General features: G+C 44.9%; 1 protein-coding gene across 1 annotated transcript in view; it reads left to right on the top strand.

Moving 5' to 3' along the window:
• Positions 1-15,768, top strand: part of LOC138754624 (proproteinase E-like) — a 62,426-nt gene extending 46,658 nt beyond the window's left edge. Inside the window, exons 7-9 of the mRNA XM_069919166.1 lie at positions 6,241-6,383; positions 13,486-13,638; positions 15,563-15,768. Coding sequence (XP_069775267.1) covers positions 6,241-6,383; positions 13,486-13,638; positions 15,563-15,580 — 314 coding nt within the window. The 3' untranslated portion in view covers positions 15,581-15,768. The remainder of the gene's footprint in view (positions 1-6,240; positions 6,384-13,485; positions 13,639-15,562) is intronic.
• Positions 15,769-25,992: the final 10,224 nt, after the last annotated feature.

Here is a 25,992-nt window from a genome sequence, read left to right on the forward strand (position 1 = left end):
CTGCTTTTGCCGTTCACACTGGACCACTGCTAACCAGTTCTCTGTCTCTTTTCATACTCATCAGAAGATATCCCTGGGGATAGGGGATTCCATCCTCCACCAGTGACGTGTGAGTGACGCATCGAATGATGGTGGACTGGCCCTAAATCCTGATCAATGTATTATGATCCTTTATTTAAACAAATTTAATCATGCCTAATTATAACATATGTTCAGCACAGTATGAGTCCTTCAGTCCCCGTTGTTGTGCTGACCTATATAAACCTATATAAATTTATAAAAGACCGTGGGAAAATATAGCTGCACAATTTATAAACATAGTGGGAAAGTCCAGGCAACAATAGCACACAAATTAGAGATGACGGACCTGCCCTCCCAGAATTCTGTGCAGCAGAAAAAAGGCTGTATGCATGGAGCACTCATGGAGCAATCGTGGAGGGGTTTCTCTGCCGCACAGAATTCTGGGAAGGCAGATCCACCATCTTTCTCTCTCTCTGCGACTTTCCCACTGTCCTTTAGACATTTATAAAGGTTTATACAGGTTGGCAAATTTTAAACCTTTTTAATCTTTTGTTTCATTCACGTTCCTTCACTCCCATAAAAATGTAATCAACGTATCACTACTTTATCCCAAGATACCCTATGTCTGTTTCACACTGGGCTAATTGGCACACAGGCATTAGTTGACACTGGGGATGATAGAACCTACCTAGGTTGTTTCACCCCCAGCCTGCAAGCCGATTAAGCAGCTTTCATACCGGTAGATTGTCCATCAATTACTGGGACAAGGTGCCAGTGTGAAAAGGGCTTATAATGGCTTGAGCTACATACACGCCCCTCTGCAGTTTCTTGCCATCTTTGGCGGAGCAGTTCCTGTCCCACACAGAATGTTTTCCATGGAAAACCTGCGGATGTTGTTGAGGGATACAGGTGATATTCAAATCATCATCAGGCTCCTGGGCAAAAAGAGGCAATTTGGGACTTTCTTGGCCTTTGGATCAATGGGACCAGGGCAGGTTACTGGAGATGGTTACTTCTGAGAACTTCAAGCTGGCTACTATCTCCACCTCAGCACCACTGTTGCGGACCTCTGGGCCTATAATCAGATCCTTGGTCTTGCTGACATTGGAGAGGTGGTGGTCCTGGCATCAAGGCACAAGTCCCTCTATCTCCCATCTGTTCTCCCCTTCCTCATTGATAGAGATCATCCTGCTGACGGTGGTATCATCCACAAATTTATCGATGATATTGGAAGGGTGTTTGACCACACAGTGATGGAGGTATAGGGAGTAGAGGAGGGAGCTGAGCACACAGCCATGTGGTGCTCCAGGATGGAGCAAGTCCTATCACTAACCCTCCCTGATTGTGGCCTCCAGAATAGGAAGTCAAAGGTAAAATTAAAAAGATTAGCTTGGGTTACAAATGGAGACAGGAAAAAATACATTGGGTAGAAATTGAACAAATATTATGTTTACCTCCAGGAAATAGTGGAGGCATCAAGTGAATGAGGAGAGCAAGGAAATGATCAAATAAAATATTGGAGTGAAACCTGAAAGCCTGCAGATGCTGAGATGATAGTAGAAACACCTAGAAATGCTGGAGGAACTCAGCCGGTCTCATGGCATCTACAGGAGGTAAAGATAGATTACCGCCATTTCGGGCCTGAGCCCTCTTCAAAGTACAAGCAGAAGGATTATACTTGCTTCTACCTTGAAGATGGGTTCAGTCCTGAAATGACGATAATCTATCTTTATCTCTTGTAGACGCCATGAGACCGGCTGAGTTCCTCCGGAATTTCTGCGTTTTCTTCATTCGTGTAAAATATTTTATTGGAAGAATATTGATATTATAAAAGCTGGTGGTTTTGGGGCATGCAAAAGTGGATAAATCCTGGGAAGTTGTGGGAAGCAAGGGAAACGATCGCCTGGACTCAGGCAGAGATTTTTGTGTCTTCGATCGCCATAGGTGAGGTAACAGAAGACTGAGGTCAGAATCGACATCAGGTTGATTGTCTTGAACATGTGTAACAACAAATGTGTTTTATGTATCACAGGTGAAAAAATTGCTATAAATTACAATTCCTAAAGACAAAATTAAAAAAAAATATATAATTAGTTCAAGAAAGAAGAAAGTGGGATAATGTCCATAGGTTCATTGTCCGTTCAGAGACCTGATGGCAGTGGGGTAGAAACTGTTTTTGTATTATTGGGTGCTTGTCTTGAGGCTCCTGTACCTCTTTCCTGATGGTAGCTGTGAGAAGAGGCATGGTCTGGGGGTGAGGGTCTTCGACGGTAGAGGTTGTTTTCTCAAGACACCAATTCTGAATCTTACTGGATTGAAGTCGAATCCCCATGATGGCCTGAGTTCACAACTCTTTGTAGCCTCCTCCTGTCCTGTGCATTGGCATCTCCAATCAGTCAGAATGCTCTCCATGTAGAAATTTTCAAGAGTCTTTGGAGACTCTTTTCAAACTCCTCACAAAGTATCGCCTCTGGTGGTAACTGTTGTGTTTTTATTTGAGAAAGGCTGGTGAGCCTAACATTGGAGGTGATTATGTTACTGAGGGGATCTGAGAACTGGATTTAACGTCATGTAGAAAGACAACAGCTGATTTGAGATTGTTAGCATGACTTAGTGTGGGGGAAAATAATATTGAGTTTTTAAAGAGGTGACCAAGGACAGGACAGTGGAAGTTGTCAGCATGGACTTTCTCAGGGCTTTAGACAAGGTGCTGCTTGATAGGATGGGATCCATTCGGATACAATTTTGGTTTGATGTTAGGAGGATGGTCACCTAGTTGTGACTAGTGGTGTGGTACAAGGATTGGCGCTGGACCCACTGTTATTTGTCAACTATATTAATGTCTTCGATGAGGACGCCAGCTATGTGATTAGCAAGTTTGCTGATGTCTCCAAAATAGGAGGTGGGGTGGACAGTGAGGAATGTTGTCGCGAGTCACAACAGATTATAGATCAACTGGAAAGTGGCAAGATATGGAAACTGACCACTTGCTGAGTTGTTGGAGTTGTGGGGTGGGAGAGTGTCGGCAGGGCGTATGCCTCAGGTCATGACCAGCACTGGATCACCTTAGCCTTCGAAGGAGCCATGTTTAAAGGGATGTTCATTGAGAAGGGAGAGAGAACTGGAGCAATGGAGAGAGTGAAAGAGAAACACCATGACTTGGTGAATGCGGCTGATGATGTGGAGAGAATCAGAGACTCATCAACGTTCCTTAGGCTCCCGGACTGCATTGGATCTGGTGCCTCCTGACAGGACTGAAGAGGAAGGACAAGGCAGGAATGAGGAAGTTGCCCCTCAAAGGGGCTGCATGTGTCCAACCCAGTGACTCCAAACCTCAAAGCAAAACAAGGCGTCAGCATCATTCCTTCCTCTGCTAGCTCTATGAGAAGCTCATTTGAAGAGAAAGGAACACCAATTCAGTCTTAAAGAGAAGGGTGGATGGATGAATTATCTGCATCCAGTTGTCACACAGTAGCTACTAACACCTGTCAATGTGCTTGGAGACTATTCACCTTTGAAAGTCCTGAACATGAATGTCTAGAAGGTATTCATTTGTAAATCCAAGATCTTTGGCCTTCACCCAATTGGAGTTTATTTAACATTGGTACAATTATTTCTGGTGCAGGACCTGTCCATTGACATTAAGTTTCCATTGCCCACTACCACCATACAAGCTGATTTAAAAGCCCCAGTAGATATTTGGACTTTTAGAGGGTTCCTGAAATTCCTCTCTCTGGGTCATTTCTACAACTGGGACTGACCGAGGACCTTCAAAAGACAGCGGAGAGCACATTGACAGGTGTTGGCAGCAACTAGGTTCAACTAGGGAAAAAACAACTCCTATTTATTCAACAGCTGGCTTTTCAAACAAGGTCTTGTGTCGCCCTCTAATGTGCACTAAACAAAAAGCATGAAGATTCTAAACATGCCTCTTGCCATTACCATCAATGCTCTTATCATTCAGTTTGAGCACCATTTCTCCTCCCCTGCCCAGATGCTGCATCTGTTGTAACTTCTGTAGCTGGAGCCTATTGAATGATGCTTCATCAGCCGTGCCATCCATTTTGACAGTCAGAACATGATTTCTCAGGTGGAACAGTTGGCGTAGCGGTCAGCACAACAACTTCATAGCGCCAGAGACCGGGACTGGGGTTCAAATCTTGCGCTGTCTGTAAGGAGTTTATACGTTCTCCCTGTGTCTGCATGGGTTTTCTTTGGGGGCTCTTCCCACCGTTCAAAATGTACTGGGGGTGTAGTTTAATTGGGTGTAAATTGGGCGGCAAGGACATATAAAATCCACTAATTTTTCCTGATATCATTACTGAACCCCTCTACACAAGGACATACTGCAAGGAAACTGGCCCACTGAGCCCAAACTTGTTTAAACAAATCCTATCCTCCTATTTTCTCCACATCCTGCACAACTCTCCCAAGGTACTATCACTCAACTAGACATTTGGGATAACCTACAATGACCAATAAACTTATCGACCCCGCACCCCCCCATGCCTTTGGGATCACCCAGAAGAAACTCATGCAGTCACAGAGACAACATGAGAACTCCATGCAGCCATAGGGAGAAGTTGAGCAGGCAGGGGGTTTATTTCTTGGAGTGCAGGAGGATGAGGGTTGATCTCACAGAGATGTAAAAAATCACGAGAGGAATAGATTGGGTGAATGCAAAGTCTTTTGACAAGAGTAGGGGGGCATCGGTAACCAGACGACACAGGTTTAAGGTAAGGGGTGGGGTAAATTTGAATAAGAACCTGAGGGATAACATTCTTACACAGAGGGTGGTGGGTGTGTGGAATTGGCAGCTGGAGGAGGTGGTTCAGGCCAGTACAATCACAATGTTAAAGACAAATTGAACAGTTGTGGCATGGTTAGCTTAGCGGTTAGCACCACAGCACCAGCGATTGAGACTGGGGTTTGATTTCCACACTGTCTGTAAGGAGTTTGTGCATCCTCCTTATATCTGCGTGAGTTTTCCTCGGGGGCTTCGGTTTCCTCCCACCCTCCAAAATGTACCGAGGTCGTAGATTAATTCGGTGTAACTAGGTAGCAGGAGTTTGTGGGCCGAAATGGCCAGTTACCAGGCAGCAGGTCTAAATTTAATGCAGGATTAGTATGGGTTTAGTGGGATGTGAGCCAAACGGAGGTAGGCAGGATTAGAGTGGGACACTATGGTTGGCATGGGCAATTTGGGTTGAAGGGTGAGTCTCCAGACAATGTGTGTGTGTGTGTGTGTGTGTGTGTGTGTGTGTGTGTGTGTGTGTGTGTGTGTGTGTGTGTGTGTGTGTGTGTGTGTGTGTGTGTGTGTGTGTTCTCTCTCTCTCTCTCTTGCTCTCTCTCTCTCTCTCTCTTCTCTCTCCCTCTCTCAATTCTCTCTTTCTCTCTTTTTCTCTATCCCACCACTCTCTCGCAACAACAGAGCTGAGGATTGAACCTAGGCCCACTGGAGCTGTGATGTAGCTCTGTCTGCTGTGCCACTATCTCAGCTCCTGTCAGTGTAACCCTCCAGTACAAGCAACCTTGGCATCATGTGGCCAACTATTGCCAATTAAATGTTCCACACTATACCCAGATACTTGCAGCACATGAAAGTGCCAGAAAAACTCAGCAGATCATGCTATATCCATGGGAGGTAAAAGGCAGTCGATATTTCAGGCCTGAGCCTTTCTTCAGGAGTGCCAAAAAATCAGGGAGATTCCTGAATGAAGAGGTGGTGGGTGGGTAGAGAAAGATGGGAGGAACACAGGCTATCAGATGTAATAAACCTTTGCTGTATAAAGGTCACTGTTTGACCTGCTGAGTTTCTCCAGCTTTGTGTTTTTTTACTTCATCCACAGTGTCTGCAGACTTTTATGCTTTACTTCCAGGTAAGATGTAACGTTAAGGTAGAGAGAGAAGCTGAGAAGTAATCAGGGGAGAGGGCAGTGAACAGTAGCTCTCTGTTAGGAGAAGGAAGGGAAGGAGGTGGGGATCTGGAGGAAAGGAGATGGAAGGAAGGGAGACTAGGGGAGGGGGGTTAAAGAAAATCAGAGAAGTAGATGTTATTGCCGTCTGCTTGGAGGCTGTCAAGATGGAACCTATGGTGCTTTTCCTCCATTATGTGGGTTGCCTGAAGCTAAATGAAAGTGAATTTAACTTCTTTCTTGGGCCCCAAGAAGTCATTTTATGTTGAAATCCAAACTGATGATATGTATTGATGTTATGCAGGGAAAGGATCAAAACCGCACAAGATGCAACAATCACTTCTCCCCGCCGTCGACTATGACACGTGCAGCCAGAACGAATGGTGGGGAAAATCAGTGTCGGACACCATGATTTGTGTGGGAGGCTACTCCAAGAATGCATGTGAAGTATGTCCTTAAGCCTAAACCTTTCCTTTCTCCTGAGTTCCATTAAATGTTTACTGGCAGGAGATAGAAACAGTGGGGCAAAGGTCAGTGCATTACAAGCCCACAGGTCCTGCTAACTCCACGGCCATCTTTGGTAGATAAATGCCGCTTTGGTAGATAAATGCAGCTTAATCTTCATAGCACGTGTTCGACTAATCTCATTTCAACATGAAGGGGAAAGTATTTGCCTGTAATTCCAGGATGAACCAGGGATTTACAACAATTGTGTCAGAGCTTTGAGCATTGAAAGTGATGGCAGTGACAGAGAGAGGTTGCACCCACTTCTCCCCATATACTTGACTTTGCACTGCTGCAAGGATTTAACGTGTCAAGAAGCCTAATTTTCCCAGCACCATCCTCCTGTAATAAAATGGGTTATGTCAGGGAATTGGATTAAAATTACTGGCAATAGTTGGATATCAGATCAAATCAGATACTCTTTATTGTCATGTAATTAAAAAAAGAAATGCAATATTACATGGAATTGCCTTTAGTCTGACATAAGGCAGCCAAAGATTCGGCATTGGCATTGCCTCTAACAGTCAGAGAACGAGAAGCAAAGGAGAGTCATTCCCCCGCCCCCCCCTGTTCCCCCAGAGTCACCGTGGATCAGTCTCCAGTGCTTCTGTGACTTATGCAGCCACACAAGATTCCAGTTCAGCTCAATCTATCGGCAACCCAAGCCCATATCCAAACTTCTGATGCAATCAGGAAGCCTTCAGTGCCCAGGGCCCTTTGGGAACCCTTCTTTCCCTCAGCACCCTTTAGAATCCCAGTCCCAATAGCTGGTTCTCGAGCCTCTCTCCATCAGCCCATGACCTGTGTGTGTTGTTATGTCATGAACCAGCAGTAATAGAAATTCACCAAGTCAGTGGTATCTTCAAAACAATATTTTTTTATTAATAACTATTAATAATATGGAATCTTACTTAACTCTAAACTTAACCCCAGCTATATGGAAATATATGTGTGTTAATCACCCAAACCATTACAGTTGAGGCACAATTCCTAAAAGTCAGTTTCGAAGTTCAGTCTTAGAAATCTTGAGTTGAAACAGAGCCTTTAAATTGAAGTTTAAAAATAATTATGGAGTAGGTGAGGCATCAAATCGTCAGATTTCTCAAAACTCATGAATTCATGTTGAGTTGGTTCCAGAGAAATGTTTCTTCGTATGAATGATTTTTCACAATTTTCCTCTCTTGCATGGAGGTTACAGAACTTGTGATTTCCACGATGATTTCACAAATCCAGGCAAAGATTAAACAAATGAACCATTAAAAATGGTTATGATCCAAATGCAAGAATAGATCTTGTTTTTTTTACCCAGGTATGGGTCAGTCAAAAGTGACCATTACAATGGTCACAGTAGCACTGTTCTCTATCTTGACAAAGAGAAGCAGTCGAAATGGTCATCCTCTCTGAAGCCATTCCAGTTCTGTGTCCAGATAATTCTGGTTGAATACTAAAAGGGATTCTTTTTCAGATGACTTTAATCACTTGTTTGAGCAATACATGATTTTTAGGTTTCAATTTCCAATTTCTACAAAAGTATGAGTCATGGCAGATGGCCTCCTGCTTGTTTACACAAATGTCTTCTTTAGCAAACATTTCATTGTTCCAGCATTTCAATTGAACAATAACTCTGGTTTTATGACCTTGAACATAGATCTGTCTTTCCCTGTCCAACCCACAAAGTAAGTTTACTAAAAATCTATGTGTTATAACCTAAAGATTGAAAATAACATAAGTCTATAACAGAGTCCTTCAACGGCAGAGCCCTTGCCCTTGCTAGTCCGCCTCCATAATCACTGTCCTCTCGACTGCTTCTCCTTCTCAATAAGGGGACAGGGCGGGGGGCAGTTGGTGGGGCTGTTCTTCTTGTTACTGGTCCCCTGCACCAATTTGCTGCTCCCATGTAATCTGCATCCCCCTGTGGACACAGGCACCGCCAGAGTATATAGATATGTCAGAGAGAATGGACGGGTTTCGGCAGTAGTTTTCTGTGTTTGGTGGGGGAAGACTTTGTCAACCAAGGAGAATGGCTTAAACATTTCTGTATTATGTTACATCTACCACATCCATACACATTCATCAAACTCCTATATTCTCCTGAAGACTTACACCATCCTCTGTGGAGACCACAGTGCCATCTAAATTTGTACAAGCAACACACTGGGGGCAATTTAATAGTTTGTGATCTAAATCAGTGACATTGACTTTGAACAGCTACCTCAGCACCAGTCACTTTCTCACCTCACAGTCTCCGATCCTGAAAATTATTTCTTAATTCTTATTCTCTATTTTTTATCTGTAAACCAATCCTCGGTTCATGCTTGACTACTATTCTCAAATCTGGGTGTTGTAATATTGTTTCATAAACTAATTTATGCCCACTTATCAAAGGCTTAATGAAACTTCAAACAGATTAAGTCATCCAGTCGCCCCTTATCTATCCTGTTGCAACTACACAAATATTTCACAGATTAAAATTTAAATTTAGACATACTATACGGTAACAGGCCACTTTAGCCCATGTCGCCCAATTACACCCAATTAACCTACAACCCCAATACTTTCTGAATGGTCGGAGGAAATTGGAGCCCCCAAGGAAAACCCATGCCGACACAGGGAGAATGTACGAACTCCTTACAGACAGCACAGGATTCAAATCCCTGTCACTGGCGCTATAATAGCGTTGCGCTAATTTCAGATCCAATTGCTTTGTCGTACATCTATGTTGACTCTGCCGGACGTAATACTTATTTTCAAAGTATCCTGCTACCATAAGTATTTTCCTCCTCCTGTCGGCAGGCTACCTGGCTGAATTTCTCTCCCCTTCATTTCTCAGTGTCAGTTTACACTTGCTGTGGAAACCGTTCAAGGATCGATCGATCAAAGATGACCACCAATATATTCGCCATCAATATCCAAGGATTTTGGAGTATTGTGAGCAGTTGTCCCTGTCTCTAAGGAAGGATGTACTGGTGTTGGAGAGAGGAGGTTTATGAGAATGATCTTGGGGATGTGAGGATTGTTTGATGGATCACTGGTGTTCAAAAGGATGAGGGGGAAATCTCATTGAAACACACTGAATATTGAAAGGGCTGGATGGAGTGGACTTAGAGAAGGTGTTTCCCATAGTGGGAGAGTCTGGGACCAGAGGACACAGCCTCAGGGCAAAAGGATGTCCCTTTACAACAGACATGGGGAGAAATTTCCACAGATGGCAGTGAAGGCCAAGTCATTGGGTAGATTGAAAGTGGCATTGGACAATTTCTTGATCAGTAAGGGTGTCAAAGGTATAGGGACAAGACAGGAAAATGGGGTTGAGAGGAACTATACATCAGCCATGATCAAATGGCAAGCAGACTTGATGGGCCATATGGCCTAAATCTGCCCCTACATCTGATGGCCATGGGTCCTGGGGAATTATTTATTACTTCTCAGTCTCAGTGATTACTACGCTAATTTCTTTCAGTTCCTCATTAACTCTGAGAGGCTCTCTTGTCTCCTGTCATAAAGGCAGACACAAAATATTTGTGCAATTTCTTTCTTGTTTCCTTACTTCCCAATATGCAGTAAATCTTCTCGGTGATTTCTTTGGGATGGAGGTGACTGAGGGAGATAGAATTATGAGGTGTTTCAATAGGAAAGACCTTATTCACTGCGCTCGAGGTAAAAAAAACAGGGGTTGAGATTCCCTACCAAAACCATCTCTGCACCAATGAGTTTGTTCCTCTTCCCTTCCTGAAGTTGATGATCTGTCCGTTCATTTTACTATCTACTGGAATTATTTGTTGGAATTTTCCGATGAAGGGCTCAGGCCCAAAATGTCAACTGCCTTTACTTCCTACTGACGCTGTGTGACCTGTTGAGGTTCTCCAGCACGTTTCTGTATTTCACTAGAACCCAGCATCTTGTTTGCATCCTAGTGAATCTCTTCTGCACCATCTCATTATTGTCACTCAACATGCAAGCAGGCTTTCAGCCCAACTTGTCCATACCTTTCAAGATGTCCCACCCACACTAGTCCCACCTGCCTGCATTAGGCCCAGATCCCTCCAAACCCATCCTATCCATGTAGTTGTCAAAATGTTTCTTCAACACTGCAATAATACCTGCCTCAACCATTTCCTCTAGTAGCTCATTCCATACCATCACCACCCTGTGTATAACAAAATTAACTCTTAGGTTCCTGTTAAATCTCAACCTCTACCTTATCCATGTCTTTCATAATTTTATACAAAATTTAAATTTAGACTTACAGCAGGGTAACAGGCCATTTTGGCCCACGTGTCAGTGCTTTCCAATTTATGCCCAATTAACCTCCGATATCCGGTACGTTTCAAACAGAGGAAGGAAACCAGAGCCACCAGGGAAAACCCACGCAGACACAGGGATAACATACAAACTCCTTACAGACTGCACGGGATTTGAAACCCGGTCCTGATTGCCTAATCCAACCGTGCTGCCTAATGAGAGGAGATGATCTCCTCTTAATCTTCTAAAATTCCAGTGAGCACAGTCCCAGATGACTCAATCTCTCCTCATAGGCTAAGACCATCATCTTTGGAATCAACCTGGTGAAGCTCCTCTGCACCACCCCCAAAGCCACTACATCCTTTCTCAAGTAAGGAGACCAGAACTGTAATTGGTACTCCATATGTGGCCTCACCAGTACCTTGTACAGATGCAGCATAACCTCCCTGCTCAAGCCCTCAAATTGTGTGGCCCACTAGACTGTAGGCAACCCTCCAGCTATGAAGGAACTAATGTTTCATAAAGCAGCTCTTTAACTTCCAAACTCCCATGAATATAGGCTTCCCTTACTCTATTTCTACACCTTACACACCTGTGGATCTATGGACGTTCACAAATGTCCCTCAGTTCATGAATATCCCTGGAGCACTATGTACACCCAAGTCCTTCCAAAATGCATAACATTACTAGCTGACAACATTATCTTGTAACCTATGACTATTCTCCTTACTATCAACAATTCCAGGAATATTTAAGACATCACTGAACTTCCCACATTCACATCCATATTGTGCGTGAATGCACTAACAATAAGAGTCTTTGACGTTCAGTCAGGTCAAGGACTTCCAATCACAAAAATCACCCTCCATCATAACACCTCCTGTTATGAAGCTAATTTGGGATCCAATTTGCCATGATCCCAAGTGTTCCAAGCTTTTGGACAGTCTGTCAAAGACCTTGGTGAAGCCCATGTAGATGATACCACTACCCTTATCAATGCACTTTGTTTCCTCTTTCAAATGTTCAGCCAAATTGGGCAGACCTCTGAGTTTCTGCATGAGCTTCCCTGTAAGATTCACCTGATTGCAATGACCAGGAGGATCTCTGCAGCCCTGTTGAATCTAGACTCAACACCTACTGTCCTCTCTGTCTCTTGTGACCAGGGAAGATTTAAAGAGCACCAACATCCCACCTTAAGCAATCCTTTACTAATCACACAATGTTTAAACAAGCCTATCATTGAGCTCGTGTACTCCTTGATAGAGGAGTTGTTCTAGTGAACCGGTGCGGACTTGAAAGGCTGACATGGCCTGTTTCCGCTCCGTAAATGGTTATATGGTTATATGGTTATATCATTCCTGGCCTCCGAGAAAGAAGACCCATCCATCTTATAAGAGTTCTATTTCAATTGTTTTAATGTGTGTCTTCATCAGTAGCTTCAGGTCCAGTGGAGAGGGAATGGGAGAGGCCATTCAACACAAAGCTTTTCCTCCACAGCCTTGAAACTCACAAATCTGATCTGAAGAAACATTTTTCCTGATATCATGAAAAATAAATTAAAATTTATATTTAGACATACAGCATGGAAATGGGCCCTTCCAGCACATGAGCCCTTGCTGCCCTAATTAACCTACAACCCTGAAGGGTGGGAGGAAACTGGACCAAACAGAGGAAAACCACATAGACACAGGGAGAATATAAAATCTCCTTACATACAGCATTGAATTTGAACCAGCGTCATTGGTGTTTTAGCGGTATTGCACTAATTATTACCCTATTCAGGTAATGTCCCTGATTGTGGAATCTACTACCAGAAGAATTACCTTCTCTATTCCTGCTGCACCATGCCAACTGTAGGCATGGGCTTCATTGAATCAACCCACTGACAAGAACCAGAATGCACCATGCAATGATTGGAATAAATCGATGATAAGTTGTGGCTCTGGAATTGAATGGAGTGACTGGGTAGATTCAATGCTTTCAATTTGCAGGAATAAGTTCTGGATTAGGGTAAGTGCAGAGAAACAGTACTGATGGATACTTGCATTAACCCTGGATCAGATAAATGTCAACAAGATCCTGACAATCTTCAATCTAGTTTAATTCTCTGTTAAGACTTAAAGCCAGAGGGAAACTCTTTTGAGCATTGTGGGTGCCACTTTGGCTGGACCTTCTATCGAGAGCGTCCTGGCTGACTGCATCTCAGTGAGCACAGTTGCTGCAGAGAAACGGATCGGAGGTCCATCCACAGGACCACAAGAGCGGCAGAGAGGATCACTGGAGTGTCCGTTCCTCCCATTGATGTGATCTACCAGGATCATTGAAGAGGGTGCACAAAATCATTGAGAACTCCCTTCCACCCTGCACACTGACCCCATTGGGGAAGAGATATGGGAGGATCAGAACCAGCACCACCAGGCTGAGGAACAGCTTCTTCCCACGGGTAGTGAGAACGCTGAGACTCTCATATTCATGAAACAAATATTTTTTATTCATATAGATGAATATGTGTCCTGCATACGTATTGTTTGTCTGTGTGTGTGTTATGTCTGGTTCTGCATTTGTGTTTTTTGCACTGAGGACCGGAGAACGCTGTTTGGTCGGGTTGTACTTGTGCAATCAGATGACAATGAGTCAGTTGGTGTTTAGAGTAGGTTTGGAGCGAAGTGTCTAATAACAGGTTTCCAAAGTAGGGGTGTTGATATTCCTTACCCACATGGTACTGGAATCACATGGGAACGTGAGTAGAGCAGAAGGGGAACAGATTAAAAAACAACATAATGTAAGATTTCTTTTACTTCAGGGTGATCCAGGCGGTCCTTTGAATTGTTTCGGTCATGACGGCAGGTGGTATGTCAATGGCGTGGGAAGCTTCCTGGGACCCGTTCAGTGCAACACGGCAAAGAAGCCCAGTGTCTACACTCGAGTGTCGGCCTTCAACGGCTGGATCAATGATGTAAGTCCACCCTTTCCATTCCACGACGGACATTGAGTGTGAATGCAAAGTGATGGTGCACTCACCTGTGAAAATGCCAGCCTTTCACTGTGGGATGGGAGAGCCCTTGTAACTGGAGCTCATGAGGTGTGCACTGTAGAGTAGATGTCCCAATGAAGCACAACAATATTGAAACACGAGTCTATACACTGATGGTATTGAGAAACCTCAGCACGGTGAAGAGATGCTATGCTGCAGTGAGGTTATTTCCTTTGTTAAAGAGATATCTCATTGGAGGTGTCAATATCTCATTGCAGAGAAACATCACTATTGGATTAAACCATGAAATGCATTGATAGGTTGGACAGTCCGAATTTTCCCCCAAGGTAATAGTCGATGTGTCCTCCCATCCCTCCACCCCCTCAGCCACTCCACCACTAGAATGTGCATAACGTGCCCCTACCTCTCCCCCTCACCTGCATTCAGGGCCAAACACATATCTTCCAGGCAAGGCAGAGCTTTACCTGCACCTCGTCCAACCTGACCTACTGCTTCTACTGTATCTAGTGTGATCTCCTCGACATTGGTGAGGCCAAAAGAACATTGGGTGACCGGTTCACCAAACACCCGCTCTGTGTGTGGGTCTGAACTTGAGGCAAAAACTGTAGCTGACCATTTTAACTCCCCCATCCATCCCAACAGTGACAGTGTTCAGGGAAAGGCCAAACATAAACTTGAGGAACAACACATTCCTCCTGGATAGCCGTAAACATAATGGCACGGACATCGATTTCTCTAATTTTAGGTAACCCAATCCGCATCTGATTCCACTCTTCCCCCTTCATGTACATTCTATTATCTTCCTTTCAATTTAGAATCGATAAAGGGTCCCAACCTGAAACGTTGATCAGCCATTTCTCCCCACAGATGCAACCTGACCTGCTGAGTTCCTCATTCATTCTCTGTTTGATCCTGATATTCAATCCAATACCATGGTTCTTCATTGACATGATCATGCATAAATCTTTCTGATGTCAGAGTCATAGAATCACACAGCACAGACACAGGCCCTTCAGCCCATCACACCACTGTTGACCCTTTTGCCTCTCTACCCTGAGGCCATTAGATTTGTGTCCTTCCATGCTGTGCCTAATCAAGTTTCTGTTAAATGTCTCTGAAAGATAATGATTGTATCTGATTCCCACAACCCCTCTGGCACAACATTCCTGGTATCAATTGTTCTCTCTGTGTGAAAAACATATCCCTCAAATCCTTCTTTAAACTCCCGCCACTCATTTTAAATATCAGCCCATTTTTTCAAGGCCTCTATTGTTAGATGTCATCTTTTACCTGTTTCCATCAGGTCACCTGTCAGTCTCCTTCACCCCCAGGTGAATGCAACTGATGGATTTTCCTTAAAGTTGCCATAGCCATGATCTTTCAGTATGTCATGTAATCTTCCAATCAAAAACATCACTGTTAACTGGCTGCACCTCTGTTGGTCAATTATGTTTGTTACACAGCTGAACTTGTTCAATAAGATTCCAGAGTTATGACCACATTGTCAAGTGCAAACAGGAATGAAAGCAGGAATGAAGCATAATGTGCTTCTCCTTGAGTCTAAAGGAGCCCTCCCTCCCTCCCACCCCCCCCCTCTCTCTCTCTCTCTCTCTCTCTCTCTCTCTCTCTCTCTCTCTGTATTCATGAACAATTCAATGCCTACTTCAACCAGCAAACTGGGTGCAGGATGGGAACATCTAAGGGCACCTCTGGGTAGTTCCTGTGGATAGGATATTGGGGGAGAAGGGTTAAAGTGGTGCAATTCAATCTAAAGGCCATAGTTGCAGCTTAGAAATCTGCCAACAATCAATAGGATCCACCTTTTTGGATCTGACAATGGACAGAAGTTATATTCACAACCTCTCCTCTTTTATTTCCCTTCAAGACCATGAGACACAACTGAAGAATTGAAGCACAGGAACGAAAGGCTTCAAGCGATCTCATGATTGAGCAGCTTTTTACTTGAGCTGGAGATTTCTGGGTTTGCGCAGCTGGCCTGCTCTGCTCCATGTTGTTAAGAAGAATGTAAAAAAATATTTTCTCCAGCTTAAACATGATATTTCTGGTTCAAATGAACTGAATCTCATATTATGTTTGATTGTTTGTAATTTATTCTTAGAGCAGTGCCAGTATAGTTTATAAGAGCCAGGATTTATTTTACACTATACCCCACATTAACAGTTTACCTCTCCAGTGATTCATGGGAACAGGATATGAATAGGCATCCCGATTTTGGACGGAGAGATAAGCATGAGGAAAACGATCTTGCTGTTGTACCTACTACCTATCTATTAATGAAACAACGTCAGTGCTACCTCACGGACTCACCACTGGCTATGGCTGGCCAGGTGTTGGTTGTCACCATCCGTGGAGATGGTCACCGGTTCACAGAATGCTCCCATGTCACAGACAGATCGTGCTGGAGATTGATCATAAATAAATACATTTTGTTTCTTCTCCTTCGTGGTCTCGCCAATTCTTTGAATTGACAGGTTCGAATGCCCAGCAGGCAACTTTCAAGCGACAAGGAGCTTTAGTGAAGCCAAAACCAGAGGGATAAGGAGAATGGTATGACAGGAAATAATAAATCAATGACATTACACAGATCGTCAATTGCACAATTTGGAATTCTCTATCACCCAGAATGGGAGATGAAACTAGCAGGGATGAAGGAAAAGGAACTGAATCAGCAGTGGAGAGATGGAACAGTCTGCTGATAGGCAAGGTGGGATGTGGCTTGTGTGTGATATCCTGAGCCACTGATGAGGTTCTGGAGGATTGGAGAGGACCTCACATTGTTCTGTTGTTTAAAAAAGGCTCCAAAAGTAACCCAGAAAATTATAGGCTGGTGAGCCTGATGTCATGAAAAAGAAATAATTTATCTATTCCAATAAATAGGTAAATTATTGGAAGGTGTTCTAAGAGATTGAATAGTCAATTATTCGTGTCTAACCAAACTTATAGAGTTTTTAAGAGGAGATTATCAGGACTTTAGTAAGCCCGAGATAAAGTCCCACAGGGGAGGTTAGTCAAGAAGGTTCAGACGCTTGGTATTCATGGAGAAGTAGTAAACTAGATTCAATAATGGCTGGACAGGGGAAGCCAGAGAGCATTAATGGAGGCCTGTGACTAGTGAAGTGCCTCAGAGATCGGTGCTGGGACCAGTGCTGCTTGTCATCTATATCAATCAATCTGGATGATAATGTGGTAAATTGGATCAGCAAGTTTCAGATGACACTAAGATAGGAGGCGATCTGGACAGCAGAGAAGGTTTTCAAAGCTCGCAGAGGGATCTGGGCCAGCTGGAAAAATGAGCTGAAAAATGGCCGATGGAGACAAGCTTGAGGTGTTACATTTTGGAAGGACCAACCAAGAAGGGACATACTGGTCGGGCACTGAGGAGTGTGATAGAACAGAGAGATCTGGGAATACACTTCCCCTGAACATGGTGTCACAGGTGGATAGGATTATCAAGAGAACTGTTGGCATATTAACCTTCATGTATCAAAGTATTGATTACAGGAGTTGGGATGTTATGGTAAAGTTGTCTAAGACATGGGTGAGGCCAAATTTGGAGTATTGTTTGTAGTTTTGGTCACCTAACTACAGGAAAGATATCAATAATATAGAAAGAGTGCAGAGAGGATTTACTAGGATGTTGCCTGGACTTCAAGAACTGATGTTACAGAGAAAGGTTAAACAATTTAGGACAAAGAGGACAAAGAGGCCTGTTTCTGTGCTGTAATTTTCTATGGTTATCTGGTGTATCTTGAGCAGTTTTGTGAGTAGCCTCCTTATCTAAGAAGGAGGGTCTAGATGAGGTCCATGAGAGTTAATCAGATGGCTAGCTCCAACTAGTGGCAATGAGAAACCTGCCAGTCGGGCTGAATGTGTGTGGGGGAAACGTGGATGCACTGCCTGTCTCAGGCTCAGAATGTCGACTGCCTCCCCTAATTGCTGAACGGCCTGCTGAGTTTCTTGAGCTCTTTTGTAGAAATAGTCAACATTTCAGCATTGAACCTCTTATCAAGGCTAAAATAGAGTAGGTGACGTTACATATACAAAGAGGGAAAGAAACTGGAAGTTAAAGACAGTTGAGGTTTCAGGACTGAGCCCTTGTTCAAGAATGTGGAGAATCAGGCCCCACTGGATCCATGTTAATTTAGGCATACAGCATGGTAACAGGCCATTTCTGCCCAATTACACCCAATTAACCTCCAATCCCTGGTACATTTTTGAATGGTGGGAAGATACCAGAGTCCCTGGGGAAAACCAATGCAGATATGGGTGGGATTTGAACTCTGGTCCCAATTGCTGGCACTACTTCAACTGTGCTGCCCCCATCATTCCTTGTCGTTTTGTTGACCTCCAGCCTGCTCTCTTGCACACTCAACGTCCACATCAGTATGGCCATCCCTTGTTCATAGTTGCCAGTTAACCTGCTGAGCTGGGGAAAGCAGGACACCCAGCGGGCAGCTACTTGGTCATGGGGAGAAGGTGCAAACTCTGCTCTGGTACTGCCCCAGGTCAGTGTTGACTGGCGTCACTGGACCCATTTCTATGTGAATTCATCTCCCCTGCATTCAGTTCTGGTCCCCTCATTACAGGAAGGATGTAGACCCTTTGGAAAACTGCCCAGAGGGGATTTACCAGGATGTTACCTGGACTGGAGGACACCATGTCTTTCGGAGCTAGGGGAGCGATGAAGGATGAGAAGTGACAATAGAGGGATATAAAATCATGAGGGGTTTAGTTCAAGTTCGTTTATTTTATCACCTAATTGCATAAGTACAATCTGATGAAAGACCGTTCTCCGCTCCTCGGTGCAAAACATGCAGGCACACAACCAAACAGAACACTCATACAGGCAAGCAATACATATGCAGGACAAATAAGCATATTTAAAAATAAATAAATACTGTTTAATAAATAGGAGCATCTTGGATGGTCAGTGTGAGCAGTTCCTTTGGTTGTTCAGCATTCTCACTGCCCGTGGGAAGAAGCTGTTCCTCAGCCTGGTGGTGCTGGCTTGGATACTTCTGCATCTCTTCCCCGATGGGAACAGCTGAAAGTTGCTGTGTGGTGGTGGTGTCCTCAATGATTCAGAAAACGATCCTGGTAGATCACATTGATTGGTGGGGGGGGGGGGGGGTGGATGGGTAGGGAGCCTGCGGAGATCCTCTATACCACTCTTTTAGTACTGTGAATTGTCCTCTGATCCACTTCTTTACAGCAACTGTATCAGCTGGCCAGGGTGCTCTCAGTAGAGTTCCTATAGAAGATTGACATAATGGTGGCCGGAAGCCTTGGCCCTTTCAGTCTTCTCAGGAAGTGCAGGCAATCGGGATTATTGTAGATGGACAAAGAGGTTGGATGGATGTGGCAAATCTAAAGCCTCATATCTATAATTCTATTTTGGTGTAAATTCAGTGTATGAAACTGATGGATTCTGCTCTGTGCCTCATCTTAATAATGAGTTAGATCACTGCTAACAAGTGAAGAGATGTGTCCAGGACTCTGAGGAACTCTCTCCACTACTGAATTTTAATGTGTAGTGGAGGGTGGTCATTCCTGATCCTCCCAAATGTAGTGGGGGGGGGGGGGGGCGGGAACAGCCAGTATCTTTTACCTGGGGTGACAATAGCAAATACCAGAGGATAAGGCGAGCAAGGTCATGGGGAGACATCAGAGGTAGGTTTTTACACAGAGAGTGGTGGGTGCCTGGAATGCATTGGAGATAGGGTGGTGGAGGCTAGTACAATTTAAAAGACTCTTGGATAGACAGATGGGGGTGAAGAAGGGAAGGATTAGATAGTTGTGGAGTTGGCTTATAGGGGTCACCACAACATCATGGGATTAAGGGCTTGTAGTGTAGTGTGGTGGGATGTTCCATCTTCTATGATTCTGACTCTACAACAAAATTCTAGACCAGGGGGTCTCAACTGCGGCCCTCAGGACGATAGTTGTGGCTCCGCCTTAATATGAAAGTTTAATGTTAGTGCGGCCCGCGAGTTTGATATGATTGGCACTTTTCAGTGTTGTGTGCGGAGCTGAACGAACCTACCAATCACGGTGGGGTATATTGCTCTCGGGGGCGGGACATCGCCTGGGCTTATTGCGAATATAAGCATATTTGTGTGCATTTTCTATTTGTCATTATGTGCACGCGGCGCATGCGCAATTTCCGCGGCCGCTCCCGCTTCACGCGCTTCGGCATCCAGTCTGATCCCGGAAGTTGTTGCTCAGCGGGACAGAAAAAGAAGTGGAAAAGACGCATTGGCTAAACACTGAAACTTCAACGGAACAGTGACACCAAGTGGAATTATATATATTATACAGCCCCAAACATGTCTTTTTCAAAGCCTGCAGAGAAGAGAAAGATTGGTGATGAGCACAGACAATTTCAGGAAAAGTGGGAAGTGCAATATTTCTTTGTTGAGCACAGGGGTATCCCGACGTGTCTTATTTGCATAGAGAAAGTTGTAGTGCACAACGAATACAATTTGAAACGTCATTACACAGCTAGACATGCTGAGGAGTATGCAAAATACCAAGGAGATGAGAGAGCCAACCGGGTTGCTAATCTTAAAACATGTCGAGTGAGGCAACAAGATTTCTTTAAGAAAGCAACCAAAGAGAATGATGCAGCAGTCGAAGCTAGCTACGTGGTTAGTGAGATGATTGTTAAAGCAGGAAAGCCATTCACAGAAGGTGAATTTGTCAAAAAGTGCATATTACAGGCTGCAAGTATTGTCTGTCCAGAAAAGAAAGGTCAGTTTAGCAACATCAGCCTTTCTGCCAACACCATGGCAGAGCGCATTTCTGACCTGTCAAGTGACGTTTATGATCAACTGTGTGAGAAAGCAAAATGTTTCAGTGTGTACTCAGTCGCTCTTGATGAGACCACAGACATCACCGACACTGCCCAGCTCGCCATCTATGTTCGTGGTGTTGATGACAATTTTGAAGTCACAGAGGAGTTGCTCACAGTAATTCCACTGCATGGCCAGACCACCGCTCTGGAGATATTTTACCAGCTGTGTGATGCCATTGAGAATGCCGGTTTGCCATGGAAGAGGTTTGTTGGAATAACAACCGATGGAGCGCCATCGATGACAGGGAGGAAAAATGGACTGGTGGCACTTGTTAAAAAAAAAACTGGAAGAGGAGAGTGTGGAGGAGGCCATTGCTCTGCACAGCATTATCCATCAGCAGGCTCTTTGCAGCAAATGCCTGAAGTTTGACAATGTGATGTCTGTCCTTGTGAAATGCATCAACCAAATCAGATCCAGGAGCTTAAAGCACAGACGTTTCCGTGCTTTTTTAGAGGAAATGGAGTCAGATTATGGAGATGTGCTCCACTTCACCGAGGTACGTTGGCTCAGCAGGGGAAACATATTGAAGAGGTTTTTTGAGTTCAGAGCAGAAGTGAAAGCCTTCATGGAGAAAGATGGGGTTGCTGTTCCCGTGCTAAGTGATCCCAAATGGCTCATGGACTTAGCTTTTCTTGTTGATATTCTTCTTCTTTGGCTTGGCTTCGCGGACGAAGATTTATGGAGGGGGTAAAAGTCCACGTCAGCTGCAGGCTCGTTTGTAGCTGACAAGTCCGATGCGGGACAGGCAGACACGGTTGCAGCGGCTGCAGGGGAAAATTGGTTGGTTGGGGTTGGGTGTTGGGTTTTTCCTCCTTTGCCTTTTGTCAGTGAGGTGGGCTCTGCGTCTTCTTCAAAGGAGGTTGCTGCCCGCCAAACTGTGAGGCGCCAAGATGCACGGTTTGAGGCGATATCAGCCCACTGGCGGTGGTCAATGTGGCAGGCACCAAGAGATTTCTTTAGGCAGTCCTTGTACCTTTTCTTTGGTGCACCTCTGTCACGGTGGCCAGTGGAGAGCTCGCCATATAACACGATCTTGGGAAGGCGATAGTCCTCCATTCTAGAGACGTGACCCACCCAGCGCAGCTGGATCTTCAGCAGCGTGGACTCGATGCTGTCGACCTCTGCCATCTCGAGTACTTCGACGTTAGGGATGAAAGCGCTCCAATGGATGTTGAGGATGGAGCGGAGACAACGCTGGTGGAAGCGTTCTAGGAGCCGTAGGTGATGCCGGTAGAGGACCCATGATTTGGAGCCGAACAGGAGTGTGGGTATGACAACGGCTCTGTATATGCTTATCTTTGTGAGGTTTTTCAGTTGGTTGTTTTTCCAGACTCTTTTGTGTAGTTTTCCAAAGGCGCTATTTGCCTTGGCGAGTCTGTTGTCTATCTCATTGTCGATCCTTGCATCTGATGAAAAAATGCAGCCGAGATAGGTAAACTGGTTGACCGTTTTGAGTTTTGTGTGCCCGATGGAGATGTGGGGGGGCTGGTAGTCATGGTGGGGAGCTGGCTGATGGAGGACCTCAGTTTTCTTCAGGCTGACTTCCAGGCCAAACATTTTGGCAGTTTCCGCAAAGCAGGACGTCAAGCGCTGAAGAGCTGGCTCTGAATGGGCAACTAAAGCGGCATCGTCTGCAAAGAGTAGTTCACAGACAAGTTTCTCTTGTGTCTTGGTGTGAGCTTGCAGGTGCCTCAGATTGAAGAGACTGCCATCCGTGCGGTACCGGATGTAAACAGCGTCTTCATTGTTGGGGTCTTTCATGGCTTGGTTCAGCATCATGCTGAAGAAGATTGAAAAGAGGGTTGGTGCGAGAACACAGCCTTGCTTCACGCCATTGTTAATGGAGAAGGGTTCAGAGAGCTCATTGCTGTATCTGACCCGACCTTGTTGGTTTTCGTGCAGTTGGATAATCATGTTGAGGAACTTTGGGGGACATCCGATGCGCTCTAGTATTTGCCAAAGCCCTTTCCTGCTCACGGTGTCGAAGGCTTTGGTGAGGTCAACAAAGGTGATGTAGAGTCCTTTGTTTTGTTCTCTGCACTTTTCTTGGAGCTGTCTGAGGGCAAAGACCATGTCAGTAGTTGCTCTGTTTGCGCGAAAGCCGCACTGTGATTCTGGGAGAATATTCTCGGCGACACTAGGTATTATTCTATTTAGTAGAATCCTAGCGAAGATTTTGCCTGCAATGGAAAGCAGCGTGATTCCCCTGTAGTTTGAGCAGTCTGATTTCTCGCCTTTGTTTTTGTACAGGGTGATGGTGGCATCACGAAGATCCTGAGGCAGTTTTCCTTGGTCCCAACAAAGCTTGAAAAACTCATGCAGTTTGGCATGCAGAGTTTTGCCCCCAGCCTTCCAGACCTCTGGGGGGGATTCCATCCATACCTGCTGCTTTGCCACTTTTCAGTTGTTCGATTGCCTTATATGTCTCATCCAGGGTGAGGACCTTATCCAGCTCTAGCCTTAGGGGCTGTTGAGGGAGCTGGAGCAGGGCGGAATCTTGGACTGAGCGGTTGGCACTGAAAAGAGATTGGAAGTGTTCTGACCATCGGTTGAGGATGGAGATCTTGTCGCTGAGGAGGACTTTGCCATCTGAGCTGCGCAGCGGGCTTTGGACTTGGGGTGAGGGGCCGTACACAGCCTTTAGAGCCTCGCAGAAATCCCTGAAGTCGCCAATGTCCGCGCTGAGCTGGGTTCGTTTGGCGAGGCTAGTCCACCACTCATTTTGGATCTCCCGGAGTTTGCGCTGAAGATGGCTGCATGCGTGACGGAAGGCTTGTTTCTTCTCTGGACAGGACGGCTTTGTAAGGTGAGCCTGGTGTGCAGCTCGCTTCTTTGCCAGCAGCTCCTGGATTTCCTGGCTGTTTTCGTCAAACCAGTCCTTGTTTTTCCTGGAGGAGAAGCCCAGTACCTCTTCAGTGGATTGCAGTATGGTAGTCTTCAACTGATCCCAGAGGGTTTCAGGGGACGGGTCCGTGAGGCGGGTTGCATCGTCGAGCTTTGCTTTGAGGTTTGCCTGGAAGTTTCCTCTCGCTTCGTCTGACTGCAGGTTTCCAACATTGAACCTCTTTCTGGGGGCTTTACTGTTCCTGGGCTTTGGCTTGAAGTGAAGGTTGAGCTTGCAGCGAACCAGCCGTTGGTCAGTGTGGCATTCCGCGCTAGGCATGACCCTGGTGTGGAGCACATCTCGTTTGTCACTTTCTCGCACCGGGATGTAGTCCAGGAGGTGCCAGTGTTTGGATCGGGGATGCATCCAGGTGGTCTTAAAGCTGTCCCTCTGCTGAAAAAGGGTGTTTGTAATGACAAGCCGCTGTTCTGCGCAGAGCTCCAACAGGAGGCGCCCATTGTCGTTGCACTTGCCGACGCTATGCTTGCCCAGGATTCCTGGCCAGGTTTCTGAGTCTTTGCCGACACGAGCGTTGAAGTCGCCCAGGATGACAACCTTGTCGGCTGTAGGGGTGCGTTGGATGAGGTTGCGCAGGTCGGTGTAGAACTTGTCCTTTTCTGCTGGTTCCGCCTGGAGGGTTGGAGCATAGACACTGATGAGGGTGATGCGACGCTTGTTTTGAAGGGGGAGTCGCATGGACATGATATTACACATGAGCTTAATGTACTGAACAAGAAGTTAGAAGGCCAGGGGCAACTTGTCAGTGCTGCCTATGACAACGTGAGAGCATTCTCTGCGAAACTTCTGTTATGGAAAGGCCAGCTTTCTCAGACAAACCTATGCCATTTCCCAGCATGCAAGGCACTCATGGATTCAGGCACACCATTCAGTGGTGAGAAGTGTGTGGATGTCATTTTGAAGCTACAGGAGGAATTTGATCACAGATTTGCAGACTTCAAGATGCACAGAGCCACATTTCAAATTTTTGCAGACCCCTTCTCCTTTGAAGTGCAAGATGCCCCTCCTGTGCTTCAAATGGAGCTCATTGACCTGCAGTGCAACTCTGAACTCAAAACCAAGTTCAGGGAGGTGAGTGGAAAAGCAGACAAGCTTGGGCAATTTTTGAGAGAATTGGCCCCCAGCGTCCATGAGCTTTCCCGAATGTTCAAGCGGACCATGTGTCTTTTTGGGAGCACATACTTGAGCGAAAAGCTCTTCTCTACCTTGAACTTCAATAAGTCCAAGTACAGGTCCAGGCTTACTGTCGAGCATCTTCAAGCCCTACTGAGGGTCTCAACTGCCTCCTTCCTTAAGCCAAATGTGGCTCGGCTATGTGAGAGGAAGCGCTGCCAGATCTCTAGCAGTAAGAAGTAGGCAGAAGAAGACATGTTCATAACAGTTTATGATCAATGTTCCATTCATGTTCAGAAAGTTAAAGGTAAAAAAACTGTTAATACAGACATTTGAATCTGAATAATAATAATTACATTTCTCCAGTCAGCAAGTATATGTGGTTTCTTCAGTCTTCTATATCTGCTGTATTATTAATATTTTCATTTTATTTATTTATTACTGATTGATTTTATTTTTTTTCTCATGAATTGTTAATTTATTTATTTTTTCATATTATTTTGTGTTAAAAAATAAAAATAAAGACATTTGATAACATTGGAATGTTTTTGTAAGAGCTTTTCTTATGGAAAACCTGATGCGGCCCAGCCTCACCCAGACTCTACCTGCAGCGGCCCCCAGGTAAATTGAATTTGAGACCCCTGCTCTAGACCAAGTCTCCCCAGGTCCTGTTAAGCTGCAACAAGACCTTGCCCACCCTGAACATTAACATCTCTTCCACTGGCAGCTTGTTGTTTGCGACGGATGTGCAATTCTCTGAGGAATCCTGGAGTCTCCCCTTTTTACCAATCTCTCACCATTCAGACAATAATCTTACCTTCTGTAAGCATTCTTCTCGTGTTCAGCTCCTTATGACCTGGTCAGGGTGATTAGCAAATCTAGGAGGCAGTGGTGGAAGGAACACGCAATATCAATATTGGTGGGCACCAGGTCATTTGCGGCCCCGGTCGTGATCCTGCACTGAGTCCATTGTTATTCACACGTAGTTCTGAGAAAATATGCCAGTAATCGAGTCTTTGTGGTATGGAGCCAAGTTCCCACAGATAACAGTATTATCTCAGATAAGGGAAAACATAACCGGGTAACACTATAACCCTTACTTTACGGTCAGACGATCGGTCATAATTGCCCTTTGAATTGTAATTAAATGAGAATTAAGAAAATATCAACTGTAGAAATGAAATATAACATTTTAAACAGCACTGAATTTAATGGTCAAAGGGTGAATTTGGTATCTGTTACTCCCTTCACGAAAACAACAAAATTATGATTTTAATGTCTTTTATTACTGTATTTTAAAATATTATCCGGAAATTCCAAAATCTGGCAAGTGATGACCGGCGGTCAGGGGAGATGGCCGGGGTAGACTGCCGGGTGGCTGAGGAGCGTGCTTGGGGGAGACTGCCGGGCGGCCGAGGGACTGGT

This window comes from Narcine bancroftii, chromosome 2 (genome assembly GCF_036971445.1).
Source record: "Narcine bancroftii isolate sNarBan1 chromosome 2, sNarBan1.hap1, whole genome shotgun sequence".
Taxonomy (NCBI): Eukaryota; Metazoa; Chordata; class Chondrichthyes; order Torpediniformes; family Narcinidae; genus Narcine; species Narcine bancroftii.